General features: G+C 43.8%; 1 protein-coding gene across 2 annotated transcripts in view; it reads left to right on the plus strand.

Moving 5' to 3' along the window:
- The window catches only part of MAD1L1 (mitotic arrest deficient 1 like 1), a 361949-nt gene that overhangs the window by 216323 nt on the left and 121992 nt on the right, over positions 1-23634 (plus strand). For both annotated transcript variants that reach the window (XM_085301122.1, XM_085301129.1), the window contains exon 16: positions 20656-20863. In XM_085301122.1, the coding sequence (XP_085157248.1) occupies positions 20656-20863 (208 nt within the window). The remainder of the gene's footprint in view (positions 1-20655; positions 20864-23634) is intronic.

A 23634-nucleotide genomic window follows, 5' to 3' on the forward strand; every position in this document is an offset into this window, starting at 1 on the left:
TTTAGCTGCTGAATTTTGTGCGGGTAGGAAGTGAAAGGTGGTTTCTCTGTGTGACCCAGGATGTCTGTCAGAGATAGGGGAAGCTAATTAAAATGTCACTATATGTACATGAGGGCGATGAGGTAGAAAGGACTGATTGCTTCCTTGGTTCAAGGGACTTGTCTGTGTCTTTGCTTCTATCTGCTCCCCGTGTAATCTGCTGCAGCAAGTAATTCACGTTTAGGGGTAGAATGAGGCCACTGGGTAAATCTGGCCTCTTTCTCTCTGGAGTACAGCGGAAAATAAATTAAAATCCTTTCTTGTTCTGCTGCAATTACAAAGGCRGTCTCATTCCAACTGGGCAATAGGAAAGATCCTGTGTCCTGCTGTCCCGTCATAGCCAGCACTGCCGCGCTTGGTGCTGCCAGAACTGAGCCCTGGGAGAGGTTAGCACTGGGCTATCTGGGTGGTTTTCACAACATGCCYGTTTCCACGCATAACCACTCACAGCGGCAGAAGCAAAGGAGCATCTTCTTCACATCCTCTTGCTTAARAATACTAAGTATGCCTTAGTATGACAAGGGAATGATACAGCGAGATAATAAAACATCCTTTGGTACGTTCTTTGGAAACACTAGGATGGCAAAGAAGTGGTCCAAGTCATATAGCCTGCATCATTCAAAACCACTGAACAACAGCAAATGGAAAAAATAAGCTGATCATCAGGGAAATTGCGATAATGATAAGATAATTAGAACACAGAATGATTAATATTAGTCAATGTGCTGCTTTGGCAAGGACTATGCAAGTCGACATAATAGGCCTTTTCCATATCAAACATGTGATTTTTCAGCATTCAATTTAACACTTTCGTGTGACTTTCTATGGAATTAACAGCTGAAATAAGCCTGCACTTCCCCTGGAGCACTGAATGGTATTTTTCCTCTCCTATGTCTGGCCACTGGAAGGACAAACTTATTTCCCTTTGTGTCTGCTGATTATCAAAGGATAAGAGCTACTCGACCTGGAGTCCTTCCATGTTACTTAGAAAGACAGCCAGATGTGAACTTCTAAGGTGTGCACTTTCTGTTGTGCCTAATGACAAGGGATTTCCCTAACAAAACTCTTCTCAAATGTTTCAGAACATCTTTTTAAGTCTTATTCTCAAAGAGAATATGTAAGGTTTCAAGGACTTTTGTGAATGTCTAATGCATAAAGAGACATCATCTGTTTGTCGTTTGTATCCTGATGCTTGAAGGATCACCCTGCTGGCCCTTCTGTGGAGACTCCTCGTAAGTTCCTTTGATTTCTGAAGACTTAGACTAGTGCAAGAAACCAGACTAGACTTAGGACTACATTTAATCACAGGTTTTGTAGCCCCATTGAGTTTGGAGCAAAATTTTGACTGCAGARTGATTACTTCCCTGAGACCTTTGGGGTGCCCCATCTCAACTAGCTGTTGCAGGTCAGTGACCATTTGTTCTCCTTAATTATCAGCAACCTTCTTTCTCTTGGCCAGGTCATTTTGACCTTACATCTCCCTCTATTTTCACTGGTTGCTTCTGACCTGGCCTTAGGATGTTTTTCCAGGATCTACCAGCAGCTTTACCCTTGCCGTGCTCAGRCGTTGGCCAGCGGCTCTGGTCTGCTGTCTGTGTTGGGGAGTGCACATCAATACAAGCTTGGCTGCCTCCCCACCTCTGCGCGCTGCAGAGAGCCACCTCACCCGATTGGCATATCCTTTCATCAGAGGTGATTAAATCTGGTGCTTTGTGGCAGAAAATTCACTGATCTCAGTAGTGCTTTTCTTCCTCTCACTTCTTTTCTGAGACAGTAACCGATGGTTTTTCTTTACAGGGTGAGGGAGCGCACTGCCCCAGTTCCCCCCCTTCGCTCTGGTGCCGCAGCGTGCTCAGGCCCTCCGCTGCTGTGAGAAAGGGATATTGTGAAAGAATTGCAGACACGCAGCTGTGCAGTGAATGTGTGAAGACTGTTTTGTGTGGTTTGTGTCTTGTGGATTATTTTCTCTCTCCTTTTGACCCCACCCCGAGTGAAGTTCCTCCACTCCTTTGGGTTGGGCAATCAGCAGATACAATCTGATGCTGTGAGGAGGTGCCACAGTCTGGCATGCAAAGCAGCTGCGTTAAAAGCCCAGGAGCCAGGACTTATGCAGAGCAAGGTGGGAAAGAGAAGGCAGAGGAATATGGCAGAAAAAGATTCATTAGGGATCACATTCAATAACTGTAAAATGATGGGAAGTTTATGATCAAAGGCTTACTTCAAGCATTTTAATGACAGTCATTTAATCTGTGTAAAGCAGATAGATAAGGAGTTAAGTGAAATCTACAGCAGTCATCTTCCTTCTGAGCTGTTTATGAACCTGTTACGGGCTCCAGATCGCTGTGAAAGGCACAGGATAGATGACAGCTCTAGTAATTGAATGGGCTACCAAGCTTTATATGCTGATTTACATATAAGGTCGGTAAAACTTAATACAAAGGCTTATGATTTGTCTTAGAAGCATATGTGGTTACTCAGCTATTTTAAGCGTGTATGTTAGTAGCAAGAGAACTGGACAAGGGAGAGGGCAGAATTGTTATAAAGCCTTTCTGTGCTAAGTTATTTAATTCCCAGTGGGCGTATCTCCTCCAGAAGTAGCATCAGAGTAAGCTGTTGTAGTGACAAGATTCAAACAGGCTCTGACATTGAACCACTGTGTCATCTACTGTAGGAACTGTAAATCTGGAAAAGCTCCCAGGGTCAGCAGGGCGCAGAAGTGGTTTCTCATCTTTTCCTTCCACTGTTGGACTTGTGCCACTTTCTGTCTTGACTTGCCTAGGTTAGTTAACTTCTTTCCTAGCTTTTCTTACCAACCACTAACACCCGTGTTTGGGTAGTTGGATAGCACTTGGTTATGTGTTCTCTATGAGCACAGGTCTCTGTCCTGAGTAGAGCCTCTTTCTCTCTAGCTTTTAGCCACCTGGCTACTACAAGTTACTTGAAGCCAATTGCAGCTGAAGTGCTCTGTGTGTGTGTGGACATGGCTGGAGAYTGAACCTTCTTATATTTCTGAAGTAGTCTCTCTCCCTTCCAACACTTGTCTCCCAACACAAGCGCTCACTGCATGTAATATAGCTAGTAGGTCCTGCTTCCCCGCAAACTCCTTCAGGAAGGGAGTGCTTTCCTTTCATTAAACACTTTGTCTATGTACACATACTTTTCACAGCTGTAAAGAAGCAAGCAGAGGGGGCTCCTTCTCTGATCCATGCTGCAGGCTGGTTGAGCTGCTGGAAGCCGTGCACTTGCCGCGGCTGCAGCGTTTGAGGCAGCGCTCCAGCCCCGGCAGCGCGTGCTGCAGACCTAGCAGCAGAGCCGGTATCAAGCTGCTAAGGAGCAGGCAGYATTTCCAAGGGCTCTAGGCTATCTTGTTTTCTACTTGCGCGGAGAGTTGCTGTCCTGCAGTGGTATTGATTAGTTTTAAAATAGGGAGGTGATGAATGGAGATTTCAGGAGGTTTTGGTAGACGTGACTGCAAYGGATGGAGTGGAGTGAAGCTAGCTTGGGATATTTTCCCCCTGCTCACATTGTGTTTCTGCTCGTCCCAGGTGTTCTGCTGACATCTGGCAACAGTGTGGTCCCGCAGAGGGGCCCACACAGCTCCTGTGATCTTTGCTTACAGTCTGCACAGGAACAACCTCCACCTCTTCACTCCCAGCCTCTCCCCCACCATGTTAGCTCCCTTTCTGCTTCATATTCTCCTTAACTTCCTGTCTCTGTGCAAAGGCAATTTGTGGGAAGCTGTCACAGCTGCTGGAGGAGTTCTGTTGTGAGAACCCGATAAGGTTGAATGCTACTGATGTGACCTGGTGCAACACACCATGGCACTGCTGTCTGTGTTGGCATGCCTGTTTCCTAAGAGAGAGATGGAAAATATTTTGCTTGGTTGAAAATAGGTAATATTTGTCAACTTCCTAGTTTCTCTTTAAGTCCCTGTGTTTTCTCAGCTACTGTTCTTTCCTGAGAGCTTAGGGGTGGAATATGTGAGGTCTCACTTCTAAGGAGTAATATATAGGAAGCTGGATTTTGATTCACCATCTTCAGCTAGTCAGTTGTGGTTAGATAGGTAGGTCCCTACAGGAATTTCCCCTGACCAAACAGTGCACTTGTAGAGCGACCAGGTTGGGGGACTTCCCGTCCTTCCTGCCGTGTCCTCCCTGCCCTCGGGTGTATTTTCCCACCAGGCTTTGTAGCTAAATGAAGTCCTTTCCCGGTGTTTGCTGACCATCTCACCTGGCAGAGCAGTACTCTAGATTTCATTGTTTTGGGGGAATGGAAGGCTGGTAGCACTTCATTTTGAATAAGAGACCATCTCATTTAGCAACTTTTGAGAGAGATGAACTTGTTTGTGTGTGGTTTAGCTCAATATACAGGCTGCACAGCTGAGGTGAACGCGCAGATCACTTCTTACAGTTGAGATTACATTCAGAAAACAAATTGGAGCTTGCAGTTGGTGAAGATCCGGGTGGAATTCATAAAATTGAATAGTATTCATAAGTTCAATGTCGACAAGATCATTACTGATCCAGAGCAAGCAGGCATGCGTTGAGGACTTGGAGAAGTTTGGGACTTTGTCTTTTTTGTTTACACAGCCATGTTACGATCTCTTTTAAGGTTTTTAAATATTAGAATTATTAGCACTGGATAGGAGGTAATTGGAGAACTAAGGTAGAGAGGTATGCTCAGGATAGAACCATAATTATTGTCTGAACCTCTGCTCAAAGGATGTGAAGAACCATAGTCATGTTTTCGTTACTGTGACTCKGGTGTGCTAGGACAGCAATAATCTGAGATTACAGGGGTAAATTGCGTTTGGAGCCTTCCTCCTTTCCAGACATTTGCCTGCCTGTTCCACGTCCACTCTACAGTCCTTCAAGAGCCCTGTTGTCTCCAAAGGTGCTCAGCACAATAAACCTGGATGGCAGATGATGCCTTTAAAAGGCAGCTGTGTAATATCGATAGGTGAACTGGCAGCAGGCTGTGAGCTGGGACCATGAGAAATAGTTTATTAAGGCTCTGTCAGTTGAGGAAAGAAGATGAATGTCTGTGCAGAGTGTTTATTTTACACGGAATGTGTGAGATGGAGGATTTTTTTTGTATTAAAAATGTTAAAATTGACTCTCATCAGACAGTGATGTGATACATCTATTAGACATCCTCTGTGTGTAGATACATACATGTGTCAGCTGTCTGATAAATGATCTGATAAATGATAAAATGACTATTTTTTTCAAATGAGTACATATGGCAGGGCTGTATACCAAGGTGTATTTCTATTTTGTGTTTTGAGACTTTGTTTTTCTTGAGCTTTYGTATCTCAGCCCATCTTTGTTTTTCTTATGGCCATCTCCCTGAGAAAGTGGAAATAGTTAAACTAGCTTTGCCCCCTTCCCCTGTTTGAGAGCCCCCAGGATCCCGGCCCCGTGGAGTAACTGTGCAGGCACAAGTTTGCACATGTGGGTGCTCCTGCACATGATGAGTCTTCCACCGCAAAGAGACGAGTCCGTTCACATCACTACCATTGCCTTATTCCTAAGGGCAGCAATAAAAAAAAAATACAATTACAAAATAAAATAATAAAAAATGCCTCATTACTGAGAACAGCAATATGTCAAGGCTGCAAGGCTAGAGTGATTTGGAAGGAAGGAAAAGTGGGGCAGGARAAGTAAGTTTACAGTAACTATGGGATAACTTGAGAGTGTGGCGATGGAAAGGAGACTAGCTGATTTAAAACCCTCTGACCGAAAAAGATGGCATGCAACAAACCTGCACTCTAATCACCGAATAACTCTTTTATAAACTGTAGTTTTCTAATGAGATGGATTTTGTCTACATGGATCAGCATGCATGCAAGTTGTCATTGCAGCAGTGGAAAGGACATTTCCTTTAGGGGAAAAAGTGCAATCTCAATGACTRTATCTTAAGTGTCATTCTTCTTTCTAATCACCTGAGGATTTGAGCAACTCCACTGCTCTGAAATATTAAAATGAACATAGATTTGAAAGTAGTTTTATATTTAGAGGCACTAGTTCTAATATAATTTCTCTACAAATTAAAACTCTTCTTGAAAAAGATTAAACTGTCAGTGATAACATCTAGGTTCTTGTTATGTCTAAGAGGAATAATTGCTGAAGTTACAGAATTGTCTGGAGGCTTAGAAGGGAAGAGGGGGGAATTAATGGTGTGAGGGGGAATGGGTATAACTATTGGATAGCATACTTTTTTTTTTTTTTTTTGAATTGGAGCAAGTGGAATGAGTTGAATTAAGAAGTTTATAGCCAGAAGAGTTTCTGTTTAGTCTGATCTGCTACATAATGCTATATATATAGATATATATTTACCTAGAGAAATCTCTATCCAGTAACTTGTGGTTGCTCCACAGCCTGTTTTTAATACCAAATATTGATTTAAAGATACTAAGCAATAGAGAATGTATTTGTTTCCCTGGTTAGCCATCCTTATTAAAAATGTATCTTATTTCCAGTTCACTGACTTCAACATGAGCTATTGGGTTCTCACTGTGCTTTTGTTTGCTAGATTAAAGAACCATCTAGTGTTAGATTTCCACTGAAGACCCTGATCAAATTGCCTCAGCCTTCTCTGTAGTAAATGAAATAGTTTGATTTCCATTCATTTCTCATTGTCAGACATGTTTTTCAGGCCCTGAATAATTCATGGCCGTCGTCTCACAACTCTCCTTTAATTTTGAACAGCCCTCTTATGCGTGCACACCTCAGCTGGACTGGCATTATCACAGCAGTGGTCTCATCAGTGCTCTGTTCAGAGGTGATGCTGTTTCTCTAGCCCTGCTCAGTTTTCTACATAGGTACATAAAAATTCTTGCTAGCCATTTTTTCCCCCCACGGCATTAAATTAGAGGTAACCCTTAGTTATTAACCATGGCCGAAAGCCTTTTCACAGTTATTTTCTAGAAAGTAGTCTACTGTGTTGCATATATATATATATATATATATATATATATATGTATATGTACACACACATAAATATATATGTATGTGTGTGTGTGTGTGTGTATTCTGTGCTTTGAGATGTCTTGTGATGCATTTGAATTCACGTGAAATGACTGTGCCCACCACGATCTGTGCAGATTTCAGAGCTATCTTTGCTAGCTTTACCGTTTGCTACAATTCAACCTTTGTATTGTCTGCATATTTTACTGAAGATTTATTATTTTCTGATGTATCCTAGAGGAAAATGCTGCATACTCTTGGCCCTCTATCAGAATTAACTAGAAAATTTCACTGTTAGTTCATCAGCTTTTGATCCCTTTAAGAAGTGCTGCAATTTTATTTCATGTTGTACTATTTTTTTGGGGGGACGGGGAAGAAAATATAATTTTGATACTGAGGCAATATTTTACAGAATTTCCAGTCTGTTATGTCAACACAGTTATCTTAATTAAGTAGACTTGAAATCTCTTCAAGTCTATTTGACAAGACCTCTTTTCCATGTATTACTTGCTTTTTCTGATTTTTTTTTTTTTTTTTAATGGAGCCATGTATCAGTCCTGCCTTGCAAATTAAGGAGATTCAGTTTGCTGCATTTGGGAAGCTTCACAGAAAGCGAACGAGGCAGCAGATAACTTGATCTGGATGGGGCTAGCCAGTTAATCTCGTTTTTCAGTCTTCACAGTCTATTTGCCAGCTATTGCTGTCTCATTCTGACTGTAGCAAATGCGAGATGTGCTGATCAATCCTGCCAATGGGTGATTGGTAATTCGCAGACATTGGTAAGGCAATGCATCTGATTCAGTGTTTTAAGTTGGAGAAGAAAGTAGAGGAGGAGTGATTAAGGGGCACCGAAATAATGGAAACAGATATTTCCTCTCAAGTGAAACGTAAACACTGCTGAGCTCTGTTAAGCAAAAAGATGGCAGAGATTTGTACTCTTTTCACAGTGATTAGAGAAAATATTTTTTTTCTGAAAACACCAACATCAAAAGTGCTTTTCTTTTATCAGCTTTTTTTGTCAGCTATAGACCTGCTGGAGGATATAAAGTATAAATTCATGCAAGCAAGATTTTTATCTTTATTTTTGAGGCCACTTTTTGCTGGTTTGGGCAGATAAATTTGGAGGAGCTCAGCTATATTCAGGATCAGTTGCAGGCAGGAGCTCCTGGTGTTGGCCTCTACATCCCCTAGAGCATCAAAGCCCATTTRGGGGTTCAGCCTGTGAAAGCAGCTCAGAATTAATGTCTTTCACTTGATGGGAAAAAGTTATTTCCTTAGAAAGACTGTGGACTTCTCAATACTGCAGCTGAAGTAACAATACTAAATAATCAAAACTGCATTTGAAACAAACCAGTAAAAAAAAAAAAAAAAAAAAAAAAAAAAAAAAAAAAAAAAAAGACCAGAAGATCACTACAAATCACTTCAGAAGTCCAACCAAGCAAAAATGTATTCCTCCGTAGTGAATCTGATTTGGCCCCTGTAAGTCAAGGGCAACAGTGTGGTTGCATGCTTAAAGGCACCATCCAAAAACATACAGTTACTGAAGCACGGAAAGGCTGCAAGTTTGCTCAAACTGTACAAATAAAGTGAAGAAGATGGTGCTTTCTCAGATGCAGCTGCTCTGTGTTTCTGAGATCTGGATGTGCTACCTAATTAAAACCTCATGGGAAAGAAGTAACTGGCAGCTGAAGAGCGTGCTGTCGTAGCTGCTGTGGAAGGCTGGACTCTGTGCCTCACGGTTATTACACAAAGCCGAAGAGCGAGTTTCCCGGTATTTACAGCAGAAAAATGGAATTTCTCTTCATTCACAATTTCATCCCATAGAAGAGTTGTAGTTCAGTGTGACAGAGAGGCAAATGTTGATAAAATCATAGCCTGAATGTTATACAGCAGGAGGTACTATGTTTTGAATGATGTTTTGTAGGGTCTTAACAGTTTATAGGTTGGTCTGATATCATAATTCTGGGAAAATGTAGCAGTAAAATTTGAAATCATTGTCCCTCCGCATCTCCCTGCTAACTGTGCTTGTAGCTCTTCAGTCCATTAGCATGGGGAAGTAAAAATGGTTTAATAAAATCAAACAGAGGACAGGACGGTCATATTTTAGAACATTAAGTCTTGCATTGATGTGCCTACTAAATATGTTTTGGGTAGCTTCAGATTGATTTCAACTAAACTTTGTGGCAGCTTAAGCTTGAATAAAGAGGTTTGTTGTTGGAGATGGACTGAGATGAGACAGACTTAGTATGCTYTCAGCATCGTCCTGCTAACAGACTAGTGATTCCAATATTACATTCATAGGCCTTTTTTCCATGTTTTTGGTTCATATTGCATTCAGGAAGAAACAGGTTGAAATACAAGGGCAGCTACAGGCTGTAGTTGAAGCCTTGCTGGCAACCAAGAGGTATTTTTCCCCAGTGGAAGCCAAAAAAGGTGTATTTAAATAGATATTATACTGCTCTAAGTCCCCCCACATGGACAGTCTCACGCAGAATGTGTTACTCCTGGTAGAAAACGGTGGTGGTGGGATGTACCTAATGTTACTTAGAGGTGTAATATAAATCAAAAACTGTGCTTTCGTTTCTCTCTGTTGTGGGAGCAGAAGAGTTTAAACTGGTTTAACCACGAAAATTTTCTCCCTAAATAAGGCTCAGTTAGGTTCCTTGTGCTGTCTGCTTGTTGCGGGTGGCCACCCCTCCTCTCCTTTCTGGTCCTTCATACCCTGCTACGTTGCAGTTTGAAATCCCCTTTCTCAGTCCTGAAATTTATTCGTGGATGGAGATTTTCTGGGTCTCATCAATACAAGGGCTAAAGCCAAAACAAGCTACTTGCTCTTACTTCTCAGGCCATATGTAACTAGTGTGGAGTATTGATTTAGTTTTGATGCGATGTAGTTTATAAATATGCATGAGGATTTAGGGTTATTTAACTGTGCTTTTTAATTCTCCTTGCATTGCTGGCTCTTGTAGTCGAGGGTTTCTTTGTATGCACAGCAGGCTGCTGTGTGACAGCCCTGTTCTCACTGCCTGGGACCTCTCTAGTGTTTGTTAATCCCAAGTCTGCAGAAACTTTTAATGCTCAATGAATAAAAGGACACGAAGCAACTCCCTTCTCTATGGGAACCAAGGGAGCAAAGTCCATCTCCCTTTGGAAACTGGGTGAAGAAACCTGGGACCAAAAGCCATCCCCAAGCAAGGAGAAGGAAGGGAGAATGGAGGTACCTTCACTTACTCCTAGAGAARGGGAGAAGTGTTCTTAAAGGCCAGGATCCTGTGGCTTTTTTAAGTATAGGAACTAATCTGGTCATATGGCAGAAAGGGCAGGAAAATCCAACAGTGAGTTTGCCTTGAGGAGCAGAAAGCGAATGTGCCCTCTGAACCTATATTTGGGTATCAGAGCTGCTCCTGTCTCTTGCTTGAGAAAGAGCAGAGAAAACAGAAGAGGGTTTTTGCATATTCAACATGTTGAAGTGAAACTGTAGTGACTACTTCCAGTGAATAATGTAGATCGCTACATGAATAATTAAGAAACTGTATGTGTGTATACATTTTTATGAGGTGCTGGAAGCTCCCTACTTGCTTTCTCACTTCTGCCTCAAACCAAATTATCCATTACTAGGGGAATCTCCGTATGGTGCCTTGTTAGACAGGGAGCTGGTATTGGGGACCATCAGCTCATCCCGCGGGGGCTGAGCAAGATAAACATTGTGTTACTGAAAGAAAAGTGTTTGTGAGAGAAAATAAAAATGGGATTCTTCTTTGGCTTTTGTTCCCTCTGTGTGTCCCTTATGTTTCATTTTCTTTTTCTCATTTTTGTCTTCTGCGTGGCCCAAGCAGGAGGAAGGTGGGAGGCGATAACCTCTTGCAGTGTGTTGTTTTGTGCTTCTCGGYTTGGTGCTCGTTTCTTCATTGAAAGAGTTTGCAGTGGAGCTTGTTTATCCTGGAGCACATTTGCTATAAAACCCACTCAGAGGCTGGCTGACTGTTCAAAGAGACTGTCAGAAATGAGTTCTCCAACCTATTTGTGACTGTCACAGTTTCTGTATGATATGAAGGGGACTTGACTCGCTCTTTAAGTGGAACGGTTCCCAGCGCGAGGCGGAGAATCACTTGATGACAGCGGTTAGTTCGTGATGTCCAAGACTGTGCGTGGACCTTCAGTGAAAGGCAGTGAAGCTATTCAGGGTTTGCTTTGTACCCTGGCAGGCTGGATTTAAGAATGCAAGAACATATGACAGTACTTTCATATGCATTAAATTACGAGATCAAAATGTCCAAGTGTATTTGGAGAGTTCAGGAAATTTCACATCGTCATGCTATGATGGATAACTTTAGTAACAACCTATGCAATGTGTTTGCTCTACAAATAATTAATGGGATTGACAACAACTCCAGCATTTCTTACTTTTCAGGCTTAGAAGTGTTCAGCTGAACTTTGGTGCAGCCTGCTGTCACATCATGCAGATGGTGACTTCTTACATCGTTATTAATTATTGTTGTTTCTTTATATACAATATTATTTTTAAAAATACCTGTAGAAGTTTTGCTCTTTCATAATTAGATGCATTAACTGGAAGATCTTATTACATTGCAGTTTTACTTTCCTTTAAAAAGACAAAATCTTGAAAGAGAAAGCTCCAGTATCATACTTCACTCTAATTCTTCCCTTTGTATTTGAATAATGAGGTTCCAGGCTAGCACTAGGRATTTGTGCTGCTTTTTGCCTCTGGGATCTCCTCTTGAAATCCCATCTGAATTTGTTCCAGAGCAGAGCTTTACAGGGAAACACAGAATTACTGAAACGTTAAAGGAAGATTTATAGAGCACTGTTGGAAAAGAGAGCTTTGACTGGCTGAACATCTGGTTTGGAGTCAAAGCTAGGAAGAATCTCACTTTGAGTATCTACTCTCTTTCTGGTCTGTTTGTACAATCTCTTTATGTGCACATTACATGCACAATAAAAAAAAAGCATTAGAGCAGCAAAGCAGTAGTTAGTTTTTTTTAAACCATGTATACTTCTTTAGAAAACCTAGCTTTGGCCTGACATTCCTTAACATTATTAACCAAGGGTGACTTCATTTGTATGGGAAACTTGATAAAATACGGTTTGAAGTTCGAATCTATGAGAACCAGCACTTCTTACTGTTAAGTTAATTCTTATCTGTGAAAAAGAACTTTTAAAACTCAAACTATAAGCTCTTTGGGGCTCTTTTCTGAAGCTATGTGCTTCTGTTTCAGTGTCTTTATAAGAGGTTTTTGAACCACCACAGGTCTCCTGCATGCTACCAGAGCATAAATGATAGCAACTTCTTATAGACTTTGTTCTCTGGAAAGACAGGAACCACTGACTAGGAAAAAAACTAGTGTAGAGCCCCTGGAATTCAAAGCTGTAGATGGTAACAAGCCATGCCAGAATGGCCTGTGATCTTTCTCAATTCAGAGGAAAAGGGAAGAGCAACAATCAGCAAACATTTGAATGTTTTTTTTCTTCCATATTATCCCAGCTCCGTGTCATTTGACATCTAGCCATCTCTGCTCTTAACTTCTCACGTTGTTTGCATGCCATACCTTATCTGCATGCCCTACTCTACACAAGTTAGTCTTGCATCCTCCAGAAGATGTTGCATTTGGAAGTGATTATAGAGAAAAAAACTACTTTTTTTTTAACTATACTTAAAGAGTTTCAGCACCACTGGTGAGACCTTTTTTTTTTTTTTTTTTTTTAACTTGTATGTATTGCAGCAGTGCCCAAAATATGCTAACTTGTACTGAAAGATATTGTCTGGTATTAGAGTAGTGTGATTAGGGTGATTAGAGCTTTCTGTTTGTGATACATCCCAACTCCAACTGCCTCTCTGCCTCGTTGCTAATTTGCTGTAGATGCTGCAGTGAAAGACGGCYATAGGGAGGAATATCAATGAGTTTGTGTAGTCTGGCCTTGCAAATCAGTGCAGAGAGGAAAAGCGAAAACAGTAGGAGCCTCTGTGGAAGAAGCAGCTGCTCAAGGTGTTGAAGGTGGCATTATTGACAGAGTAGGGGAAGGTAACATGGAACAAAAACACAAGACAAAATTCTTCACATCATCGCATGTGAGGGCAGGAATTTAAAATCTGATGTGTTGGAGAAAAGGTGGGAACYGTAGAGGGAATACTGGGGGATAAAGAGGAATAACTCAGACTAACACAGARATATCTTCACCTCTGCCATTCTGGGAATGGTGTAATGTGTGTTTTCAGGGGGCTTGAAGAGTTGCTTGAATTGAAGTATATGGACAAGAGGTCACATTGTCTGGGCAGAATAAAGATCTTCATGTTTTTGGGAAGTAGCAGGAGTTGAGCTAAGATCTGGCTAAGAGAGGGGTCGAAGAGTGGTCCAAGTGAACTTCCGCTGCCAGGTTTCAGGGTTGTGTGTGCTGAAGATGTACACACCAAGATGATGGAGAGTGAAATGTGGGCAAGAAGGCAGGGCACTAGCATGAGAGGTGATGGGACCAAGCGACCCTCTCACAACATCCAACACCTCCTATTTTTTCAGCTGTTTCTGATTTCAAACATTTGTATTCTGGCAAAGCTGTGCGGAGCAGGTGGTGGTTGTTGCTTATTTGTTAGCTTGCTTTGTCTCATCTTTGCAATTCGTTTTTGTTAATACAGTTCCTGTTCCAAGGACTTTAAAGATCCCTCGGTGTAGTTATCTGCAGTAACAGAGGGAGCTGGGCTTGGTCAGCGGGCTGTGCTTTGTTTGCTGGGTACAGGGGGAATTCTTTTGGATGCAGTTTACTTTGGGTTTTACTCTAATCACTTTAACAAGCCTGAGCAAAGAAAGAATAAAATCAAGAAGCAGAATTTCCATTAAAATGGCATTTCCTGAGGAAGGATTAAGCTTTCTGAGACTGCCTTATACAGTGTGGAGAAATGCCTCCCTTATCCATTTATAGTAGTGAACTGAATAACCAAATGGAAAAAAACAGAGGTTTAAAAAAAAAAGAAAGAAAGAAAGCTGATATAGTCAAAATAAAAGAAAGGTAGATCAGGTGAAGCTGCTCATCTGTGTGGCCAGGCTGACTCTACTTAATGAGCTACTGCAACAAAAGCTATGATTGCTGGGGACTTTGCATATGCCTTTCAGGTGACAAATTAAGTCTTTGCCTTCTCATTGCTTTTTTGTGTTCCATCTTAAAGTAAAATTTCCAATGGGTATTAACACAGGAATAACAAGAGATGATTTTGATGTAAATGTTAAACTGTTAAGTGTAAACTGTTAAGTTAAATATGTTCAAAGAGGACATCTAATGATTTGTGACTTTTATTTAAGAACCAATGAGATTAGACCTTTTACCTTGATCATTTCACACACTCATTCACTTGCCTGCTCCCCACTGCCAGCGCTACCTTCTCTAGATCTTGACTTCCCTGCAGGGAGATTGCTGCTGTGTGGGAAGGTTGGGCAGAAAGTTGTGTTGGTTTGTATTCTGCTGCTGCTCACAGTTACTGGTCTTAGGTGTTACCAGCCATGGTCCCTGGACATCCTCTGGCATTCATCTGCACTCCTCTCTCTGCTCTCTGGGACCTTCCCGCACTTCCAGGATCTTTCCTTCAGCCAGGATCTTCGTTGTCTTCTTTCCAGCCACCTTTTGTTCCTAAGACCACTTCTTTTTGGAAACCCTTCTTTTTGGCACCACCTCTTCTTTCCAAAAACCGAAACCCTCAGTTTTCCCAGTCTAAATAGTCAATGTGCAGAATCACAACGTGTGGTAGTTGTGTCTCATATCTCTTTATTAATTGGAGGGTTCAGGACGTGCCCCACTGTGTTTAGTCCAGGTGTTACCAACATCTACAGCAGCTTGAATGGGTAGTTAGCAAATAGCAGGCTGCCTCTTGATGGTTCAAAAGTTCAATTTTGGACATTCACCCACATACATATTTACCCAATTATCTGCCATCTCTTAGCATTCACACTTTGAGATATTTTTTGCAACAGGTACTAGATGGAAACGAGCATTATCTGTTTTTCACATGCACCCCTTCTGTTATCTCTGCACTTGTTGCTATACCTTTTGGATCTATCTTTAGGAAACTTTCCATCTATCTCCTACAAATAGGTGCAATTGTTATTTGGGATGTTCTTTCAAGATAACTATTGACCCATGCTTCCTTCAAAGCTGATACCATCTACTAAACTCCTAAGATTGTTTCTATTTAATTTCCCTCGTATTGAATAATATGTCTCAGTCCAGGAACCTTGGAGATTTTTCAGTTAAGAAGTCAGCATGGAAACAAATTCCTCAGCTAGGAAAGCAGCAGTGTGTATCATTTGTGTTTGGGTGACGTTCACTGTGTGTGAGAGTCTCACAGAGGAAGAAATGGTCCTTTCCTTGAAGAGCTTCCAATCGTGAGCCTTTTCTCAGCAAGGGCAAGCACAATCTGTTTCATTGCAAGCTAGCAGCGATTAAACTCAGCTGTCCATATGCTCTGCCAGAATTTATTGTACTGCTCAGAAATTCTAATCTTTTTAGGTTGATAGACATCAAGGCTATGAAAAAGCAAGGAATGCACTGTTGGCACTTAAGATAAATGTGTGTCAGCCTCATCTGTGGATTTTGACCTCTTTGCTTTCTAATGCGTTGGACGGGAAGAGCCTATGAGGATGTGAAATCATTTGAAAATCCTTGACAGTTCTTGCTGACTGTCATGACAGCCATTGCCTCTCTGGGACTTAGGAACTTCCCTTCTTTAATTTCATTAGTGATGTTAGACCAACTTATTCACAATAGTTGGTAGTATTCCCTTTAGTACCAATCCTACCTTCTAATTAAAATATCTGCAGTATATGAATAGATCTTAAATGGAGTTGTTAAGCTCTGAATGTTTCATCAAATGTAAAATAGTCCACATGGTTTTAAGCACTTTATTCTTACCTATAGGCCTGTGAAAATGAGCTGAGTAGAGAGAAAATCTTTTACGGTCCCTGGAGAAAGATGTCCCTGAATTGGGACTAAGCAAGCAATCATGARAAAAGATGCTAGAATAAGTTCAGCCCTTTTCAGGTGCTGTCACTAGCAGCTTTCATTGTTCTTCTAAACAACTGTTTTTCTAAAGGAGAAGTTTCTGGTTTTCAGAGATTAAAGCATTCCTGTCCTCATTCATTGTTCTGTCACTTGACTGACTCTTCCCTAATGGGAAGACTACTTAGGAAAGTTTTGAGCTATATTTTTAACATATAAACCAACATACTGACTGTTAGTCAACAATATAAGTTTATGAAGAATGACACATAGGGTCAGCACAATTAACTTTTCAGTGTTTTTTTTTTCAAGTTGGGACACAGAAGCAGGAGGAAAGGCAGTAGCATCACTTCAGCTTTTACTCCTGTTCCTCATGGCAAATTGGCCCTATTGCAAATTCCCTTTTCTCTAGGCTTTTGTCCGAAAGTTTATTGATAGTCAGAACCTTATTAAATAGTTCTTCCATGTCCCAATGTATGCTAAGAGTACGTGGCATGAAGGCAGTATTTGACTGTTGTCTCTGTGGTGGCTGCTTCATGTAATCTCTGTGTGATTGAGACAGAAATGGTGGGATGGTGCTTCTCAGTGGTCGATGAGAGAGCTTCCCTTGTGAACATCCTAGTGGATGGAGGGCTGAGGACTATATATCAAAACAACATTATTTCACAAATTATGGAAGATATTAACAGGTAGAGTCAACAAATCATCTTTACAAAGTGTCATGCCTTTTGGAGAACACAAAAATAGTTTTGCTGCCTTAAGCACCAAATCAGCTAGTTAGCATCTTACTTTCCAGGACTGAATAATTCACTGTACTGCTAAGTGTCAACAAGACTTGGTTGCAATCAATCAAGGTATTTATTGCTTCCTTCTAAAAAGCTCTGCGTACATTTTTCTGACAAATCTGAATTACTGGCTCAATGTTATTCCTTGAAAGAAGAATCAATGAATGCCAGCAGTTCACTCTAGTTCAAGTTATTTACTCTTCAGCACCTCTACAATTGCCAAATTTCAAATGTATTGGGAAAAACAGGGTAGGAAGTGGGTGGTGCTGAGAAGCCAACAGTAATGCATCATCTCTGCTCTCGGCGATGCTTACCATGCTGTGGTGGTGAGCAGAACTACCCACCGACAAGTTTCCTAAACGAATTGGTGACATAGTGGCATTTCRGTGTTTTTCCAGCAAAAGGATTGTCTGTAGGTCACACATAGGTTACATCCCCAAAATGTCTCATGCTTCTATACAAAACGACCCTGAGCTTAAGTGGATATGGTTGATTCTGACATTCAGGCCCCATTTCCAAACGTGAAGCAAGCTTTTCACGGTTCTTGGAAAAACCTAGGATATGTTATGGTTTGTTGTAAGATGCTTTTTAACTTGGTTAAGAAATTCCTCCTTGCCTAGGTTGGTTTAGCGCAGAAGCAACGTCTGAAGCAGATGGCTCCTGAGCAGTTGCTCGGGGATTCCCGGCTCCTGTTTAGAGAGATTTGTGCATGGCAATGTCTCTTCTGGAGATGCCTTTCAAATTGCACCACTTGTTCTTCCTCGTCAGTGGCCCTAGATTAGCAATGAATTTCTAAACAGGCRAATCTGTTTTAGGTTTTCTCTCCCAGCGTCTGAAATAGCATTTTTGAATCTTCTGTTGCAAAGCTGAAAGGACAAACTTCTGATCAGTAAGGCTAATTTATTGTGGAGGAAGAACGGTCGATGGAGAAAAATAGAAATTTACATTTTYCAGAGCTAAAGGGATTCCAGGAGGAGGAGGTTTACTTTCCTTAGTCCCTGGTTTCTTACCAGCATTAGGGTTTATTTGCTTCAAATGCTAGTGAGATTTTAATGCTGCTTTGCAATCTGTTGTATTTAGCAGCTTCCAGCCATGAACATTTCTAGAGCCAACCTAAGTCACTCTTAGCCTTCAGATATTTGGAAAAAACACTCCCAGCAATACAAATTCTGATAGGATTTTTGCTGTCTGCTATTATATGCACATGCATCTGTTCTCTTTCATCTGAACCTGGTTCTAGTGWGCGCCGTTTCCATGGAAAGGTTTCTGTGTGTATTTGAAAATCCATACGATGTCAATAAATTCCCCGGAGACTCGAGCGATCCTCGGTTTGGGGTTTGTTGTGATTATATAAAGCAGCGGTACGGGCCGGTGCCTGGCAGAGCGGGCAGTGAAGACGCGTTTTCCTTCCATCTCCGTCCCGGTGCTGCTCGGGTGCCTCGAACCGGACGCTGCGTCTCTCTGCAGCTCTCCTGCCCTCACCTAGCGTGTCCCCGCGCTGTGGTGCCTGTTTGGGCTTCCGATGGTAAGCTCTTGCGGGATTTGTACAGTACCTAGCGCGCTGGGATCCCTCCCTCCCTCGGTTTCCTTAGGYGTTGCTATATTATAAACCGGCAGCACTAATATTTTTGCTGTAGGGAGAAATATGCTGGCTTGATCTGTGCTGAATAAAGCAGAAGCTACTGCCCGTAGCCCCGAAGGGTGGGTAGCATGGYGAATATGCTACTGATCGCCCAGAAATTTCAAACGAGATGGATTCTCTCGCAGCTCTAAAATACAGCCCGTGTGTCGCAGCGGGTTTTGAAGGTGTTTGCCCGTCTTGGCGGGGCTCTGGACTGGCTCGGTGCCAGGAGGGGCGGCCTGATGGTAACGCGGCTCCCGCGCTCTTCGCCGAAAGCGCTTTAGGAGTTGGCTTTGCTTCTCCCAGCTCCGAACTGCGCTTCCCCTTCGCCCGCCCGCGTGGCTGTGGGCGTCCCGCCAGCGCTCCGCTGCGGCGGCGGCTGCTGCTCCGCGCCGGGGCCCGGCCGCCCGGCCGGGAGCCTGCCCGCCGCCTCCCGCCCGTCGCCCCCTCACCCGGCTCCACGCCGGCCGGAGCAGGCGGTTTCGAGGGAAGTTTGGAGACGTTTCCCACTGGGAGCAGGCGGGGAAGAGCCGCAGAGCGGAGTTTAGAGCTGCCCCCGCGAGGAGGGGGGAGGCGAGCGGAGGGGACCCCTCGGCGCCAGGCGGGCGCCTCGCTCCGAGCCGCCTCCGCTCGGCTCCGAACGGGCCCGAGCCACAAGAGGGCACTGGAAGAGCTGCGAGATGTTTAACGTCCCCGTTCCCGCTGGCCTGGCGGAGGTCCTGCCCCGCGGCTCCGGACCGGAGGCGCGAGCGGGGAGCCCGGGGCGCTGCTGCGAGCGCTGCGGGGCGGGGAGGTACCGGGCCGCGGGCCGGTCGGGCTGGGCCGCTTCTGCCTCGCTGCGCGGAGCAGCCTCCCGGTTTTGCTTCTAGGACGCGCGTGTGGCGGCCGCTTTCGTCCCCGATGTTTCGTCGAGCGGGTGCGTCCACGCGCGGATGGGAAAAACGCCCCGGCGGCGCTCGCGGGCCTGGCGGGGCCCAGCCTGGCCCGGCACGGCRCGGCGCGCCCGTGATGGAAGACGCTCTTCCAGGAGCCCGCCCGGCGCGGTCCTTCCTGCCGGCCTCTCCCGGCAGCCGCGGGTGGAGGCCGCGGCCCTGCCCGTCCTGTCGGTGTCCGTTTCYGCAGGAAATCTGTCCGGTCCCTTTCGGACCCGGCCCGCGGTGCTGTCAGAGCCGCCTGCGGCGCGCGTGACCGAAGCGCAGCGCGGACGGAGGCTTTGCCATGACTGCGAAAGCCGTCGGCGGCGGAGGCCTCTGGGGTCTTCGCCCGACGTCGACAGCGAAGCACAGGGTGAAGTCACTCTGCTTCTGCTTCAGTTTGCTTGGAAAACACGCGTAAAATTCGAGCTCGTCRTTTAATGGAAATTGAACGATAAAATTGGGTTAATACCTACCTYGTGCTGCTCTGGAGGGTTAATTAACGTTTACAGAATCACTTTAGGTCCTGAGATTTAATTGAAGGGAAGGTATTAMCATGAGAAACGCCTTCTCCTGCAGGCAGTGCCACGGGGTTTCGGCTGAGCCGCGTGCCGAGGAAGCCAGGCTTAGCACGTGCTTTGCTGCTGTTTGGGTTGCGAGGCTTCCTGTAGTTTGTATGAAAACTGCTCTTCGAAATCACRAACGTAACATCGGTGTTTTCTGCTCACTTTGAACAGATATTAATCTGCTATCTTAGGATTCAACTGACTATTTAAACTGCTATAACTCACCTCTGAGAAAAAAATATGAAATGAAATATCTGTTTGCTTGCTTGGGACGAGCTGATTCAACTTGCTAATGACTCTGGCGTTGGAGTCGTGTGGACGTCGCTGGCTCATRCTCGTAATAAATCAGGCTACTGCTGGGTGTCCTGTTGTAGTTTAAGGCTCCATCTGCGTGTTCATTGTAATCTCTTGCTACCAGGAGATTTAAAATACAGCTATAAAACTTCATTTCTGGAGTTAAATTTAACAGTGGAGSTGTCAGCCAGGGAGCAGCACTGCTGAGTGGGTTTTTTCTTTTCTTTTTTTCTTTTTTTCTTTTTTTTTTTACGGAAAGGGGAGAGTAGCAAGAGGACGAGAAGCAATCTTGGGTTGGGTTTGGCTGACTTCAACCATTAGAATAAAACACTATCGCTGCATAAATATCCCTTCTTCTGCATATGTTGCTGCAACATTTTTTGTCTTTATGTGAGGGGTGACGCAAGCCGGGTAGATGTGGAGTTTGGATCGATTATTCACTTTGATTCTGTTGTTTCTGCCACACAGGGTGACTATGATCCCAGCAAAACCAAAGTTCTTCATTTCAGCATGAACCCGGCAAGCCTGGCCAAGCAGCAGCGCAAGGAGGAGCAGCAGCAGCTCCAGGAGGAGTGTGAGCGGCTGCGGGAGCTCGTGCGGGTGCTAGAAGGAGGCGGCTCCATTCCGGAGAATCTGGAAGGAGTTGGCACTTTCCAGTCACCCCAAGAAATTGCAGGTAGGTTGCGAGTTTCTAGTCGTGACGGTGTGCTCGCTCATCTGCGTTGCCAGAGGAATTGGCTGCAGAAGCAGGTGGCGACATCGCAGACAGTGCAGTTGATGCAACTACTGTGAAGGAAATGAAGAAAGCTGGCTTGGTGCAGAAGAGAATGAATGTGTGGTAGCAATTGTATGACAGTTTGGTACTGAGGCTAGGTGGATAAATAATAATAATCCATATTACTCGCTGATGATAAATGAAACACCAATATAACAACCTTGATGGGCTGGTGCTGCCAATGGGCTAAGAGGAAATATTTCCTTCTTTCCAGGACTGCTTCAGCCCTTGAGGTCACACAGATAGCAGGAAATAACTCTCACTGCTGCAGGGAAGCAAGTGGTTGAAATCTTTTCAGACCTGGCTTAAAGTAAATTAATATTGTTTATCAGTACATATGTGCCCCATTAATCACAGCTACGTTCAATACTCCATGAAAATAGAATACATCTTTCACCGAGCTAAATACATTTCACAGAATCTGTGGCTCTCCTCCAGTACAGTCTTTCTTCCTTTCACATACATGAATGAGACCTTTTAGTACAATAACCCCAAAGTCAACACCTTCAATACGTGCTCTCAGACTCTGTAAATCAAGGTAACAATATCAATAAAATGTGACGCATCATCTACCACACTGTGAGGTGACCAGGCTGAGTTGAGTCATGCTGCAGGACTCCAGAGATCTTACTGTTGTAGCTCGCTCACGTATACTTGCCCTCAAAACGTTCTGGTTAGAGAAGAGGAAAATAAAAAAAAAAATCAGCACGGAGAACTGAAGGGCTGTGGAAGCTAACCTGTTGTGTTGCCAGCAAGGACGTACCTGTTCAAGGTCTGGAGGTCAGAAGGCTCCTTTACATACAGCTAAGAGGGCAGAGATTTCCTCTAAAGCCACGTATGTGTGCCAGAGACTTGGGACCCACGAAACAGCCCACCACTGATTTAAAGAAAATCTGTAGAAGAAAACATTTCTTACTGTTATGGCACCCAAATTCTCAGAATGTAGCTTGCTTGCTTTTCTGTAGCACAAGCAATAGTATTTTCTTAGTGTTAAGAATGTGTTTGTTCCGGCATCTCATAGTGGAATATGGTACTATATAACCTTAAAAATGTGATGGTAATATATGTAGATGAGTGGCTAATAGAAGTTAAGAGTTACCTGGATGTTAAAGTTAGTGACAGTTTGTCGCTGATGTTAGTTACTTTACTTTAGCAAATGCGTAAGCATTAAACACTTCCCAGACATTTAAGCGAGGCCATCTTTGCTCACAGGAGCTTCCTGCCTAAGCTCCTGGTGGGACTGACACAGTGGGGGAGCATCTCGGGGACAGCGTTTACATTGCAATTTGAAAGTCACTGGTTTTTAAAAATTGCAGAAGCAGCTGCTGCCCACTACCGCCTCTGTGGTTCTGCCCCGAGTAGCCGGGCGTTCCTGACACTGCTGATAGTCACAGCTGACGGTGTCCGTAAGCCCAGTGACAGCCTGGGGCAGAGGGGGCACAGAGGTGAAGTTGGCTCCATGGCTTTGCCATTGCTAAATGGCTCTCGGGGGTGTTGTCTGCGGGAATTAGACCATTTCTCTGGGAGGGGAGTGCATTTCTCATGTGTGCCTCCTGTGATTTGTTATTCATAATTATTATTCTGCTGCCTTTCATGCAGTTGCTTTTAGCTGTTCATGAGGCATTTTTGTGCCGGGATGTTACCAGGTTTGTCTGTAGCTCATAAGGGATGCATTTCTCAAGCTGTTTTCTCTTCTCCCTTTGATTCTGACAGGCAAACAAACAGCTCCCTGGTTTTCAGTGCGTTTCCAGCCTCTCATGTATATGGTGCTTTTTTTTTCCTTTTGCCCCAGTCTCGTGCTACATCGTTCTAGCATCTGTTCACCAGCTCGAATGGAAGAGAGCATTGGTTGCAGAGTCTGACGGGGTGGGAAGTGAGTTGGCTGCAGTCGCTAGCAGTCATTTATCAGAGTCACAGGAGGGGCCTCTGCCTTCCCAAAGTGCATATGGAAGTGTTTTGTGAACAAAATGGGGAGAAAGTACGAAAATTGAAGGATGGAGGAGCCTTGGGGATAGACTGTCTTTGAGACCAGGGCATTTGCACAGGAAGCCAGGTTATATAAGAAGTCCTTGTTTTTTTTCTTGTAATTTATGTACTTGTGTGCATCACTGTCATGCAGAGGCAACGTTGCTATAAACAGTCCTAAACCCTCCGTTCTGCTGCAGGAGCACTCAGCGGCATGGGCTGATGATAAAGCCTCTGCGCATTGCTTAGGATGTGCAAGAGATGTGGGGGATGTTATGCTACTGCAACTGCGAAGTTGCATAGGCGTATCTGAGCTGGCTTTAAATTAGGCGGTTGAATGCCAGGTTTGGCCTTCTTGCCGGGGCAGCTCGTGGTGAGTTTAGAGGACAACTCACTGAGCACGTTGTGCAGGCTGCCTCCATTTTTGCATTGCTTCTTTTCTACTTASCTCTGCAGTGTGGATGCGACAGCTGTTCTAGGAACAGTTTAACAACGTGGATTCACATGACCAGAAAAATTTTACTCTGTCTGCCTCAAGATAAGAAATGGAAGATTCACTGTTTTCTTAAATTCTCAACAGCTCAGCCCGAAGGAATGGCAGTATTGGAGAACTGCTGTGTGTCTTCCGTTTTAGTGTATTTTCAAGGTGTGGAATTGGGCTTGAGGCAGAAACTCCCTCGGCTCTGCTTGTCACTGAGTAATAGGCT

Source organism: Rhea americana, unplaced genomic scaffold (genome assembly GCF_003343005.1).
Source record: "Rhea americana isolate MKP2758 unplaced genomic scaffold, rheAme1 scaffold_10, whole genome shotgun sequence".
NCBI classification, from domain to species: domain Eukaryota; kingdom Metazoa; phylum Chordata; class Aves; order Rheiformes; family Rheidae; genus Rhea; species Rhea americana.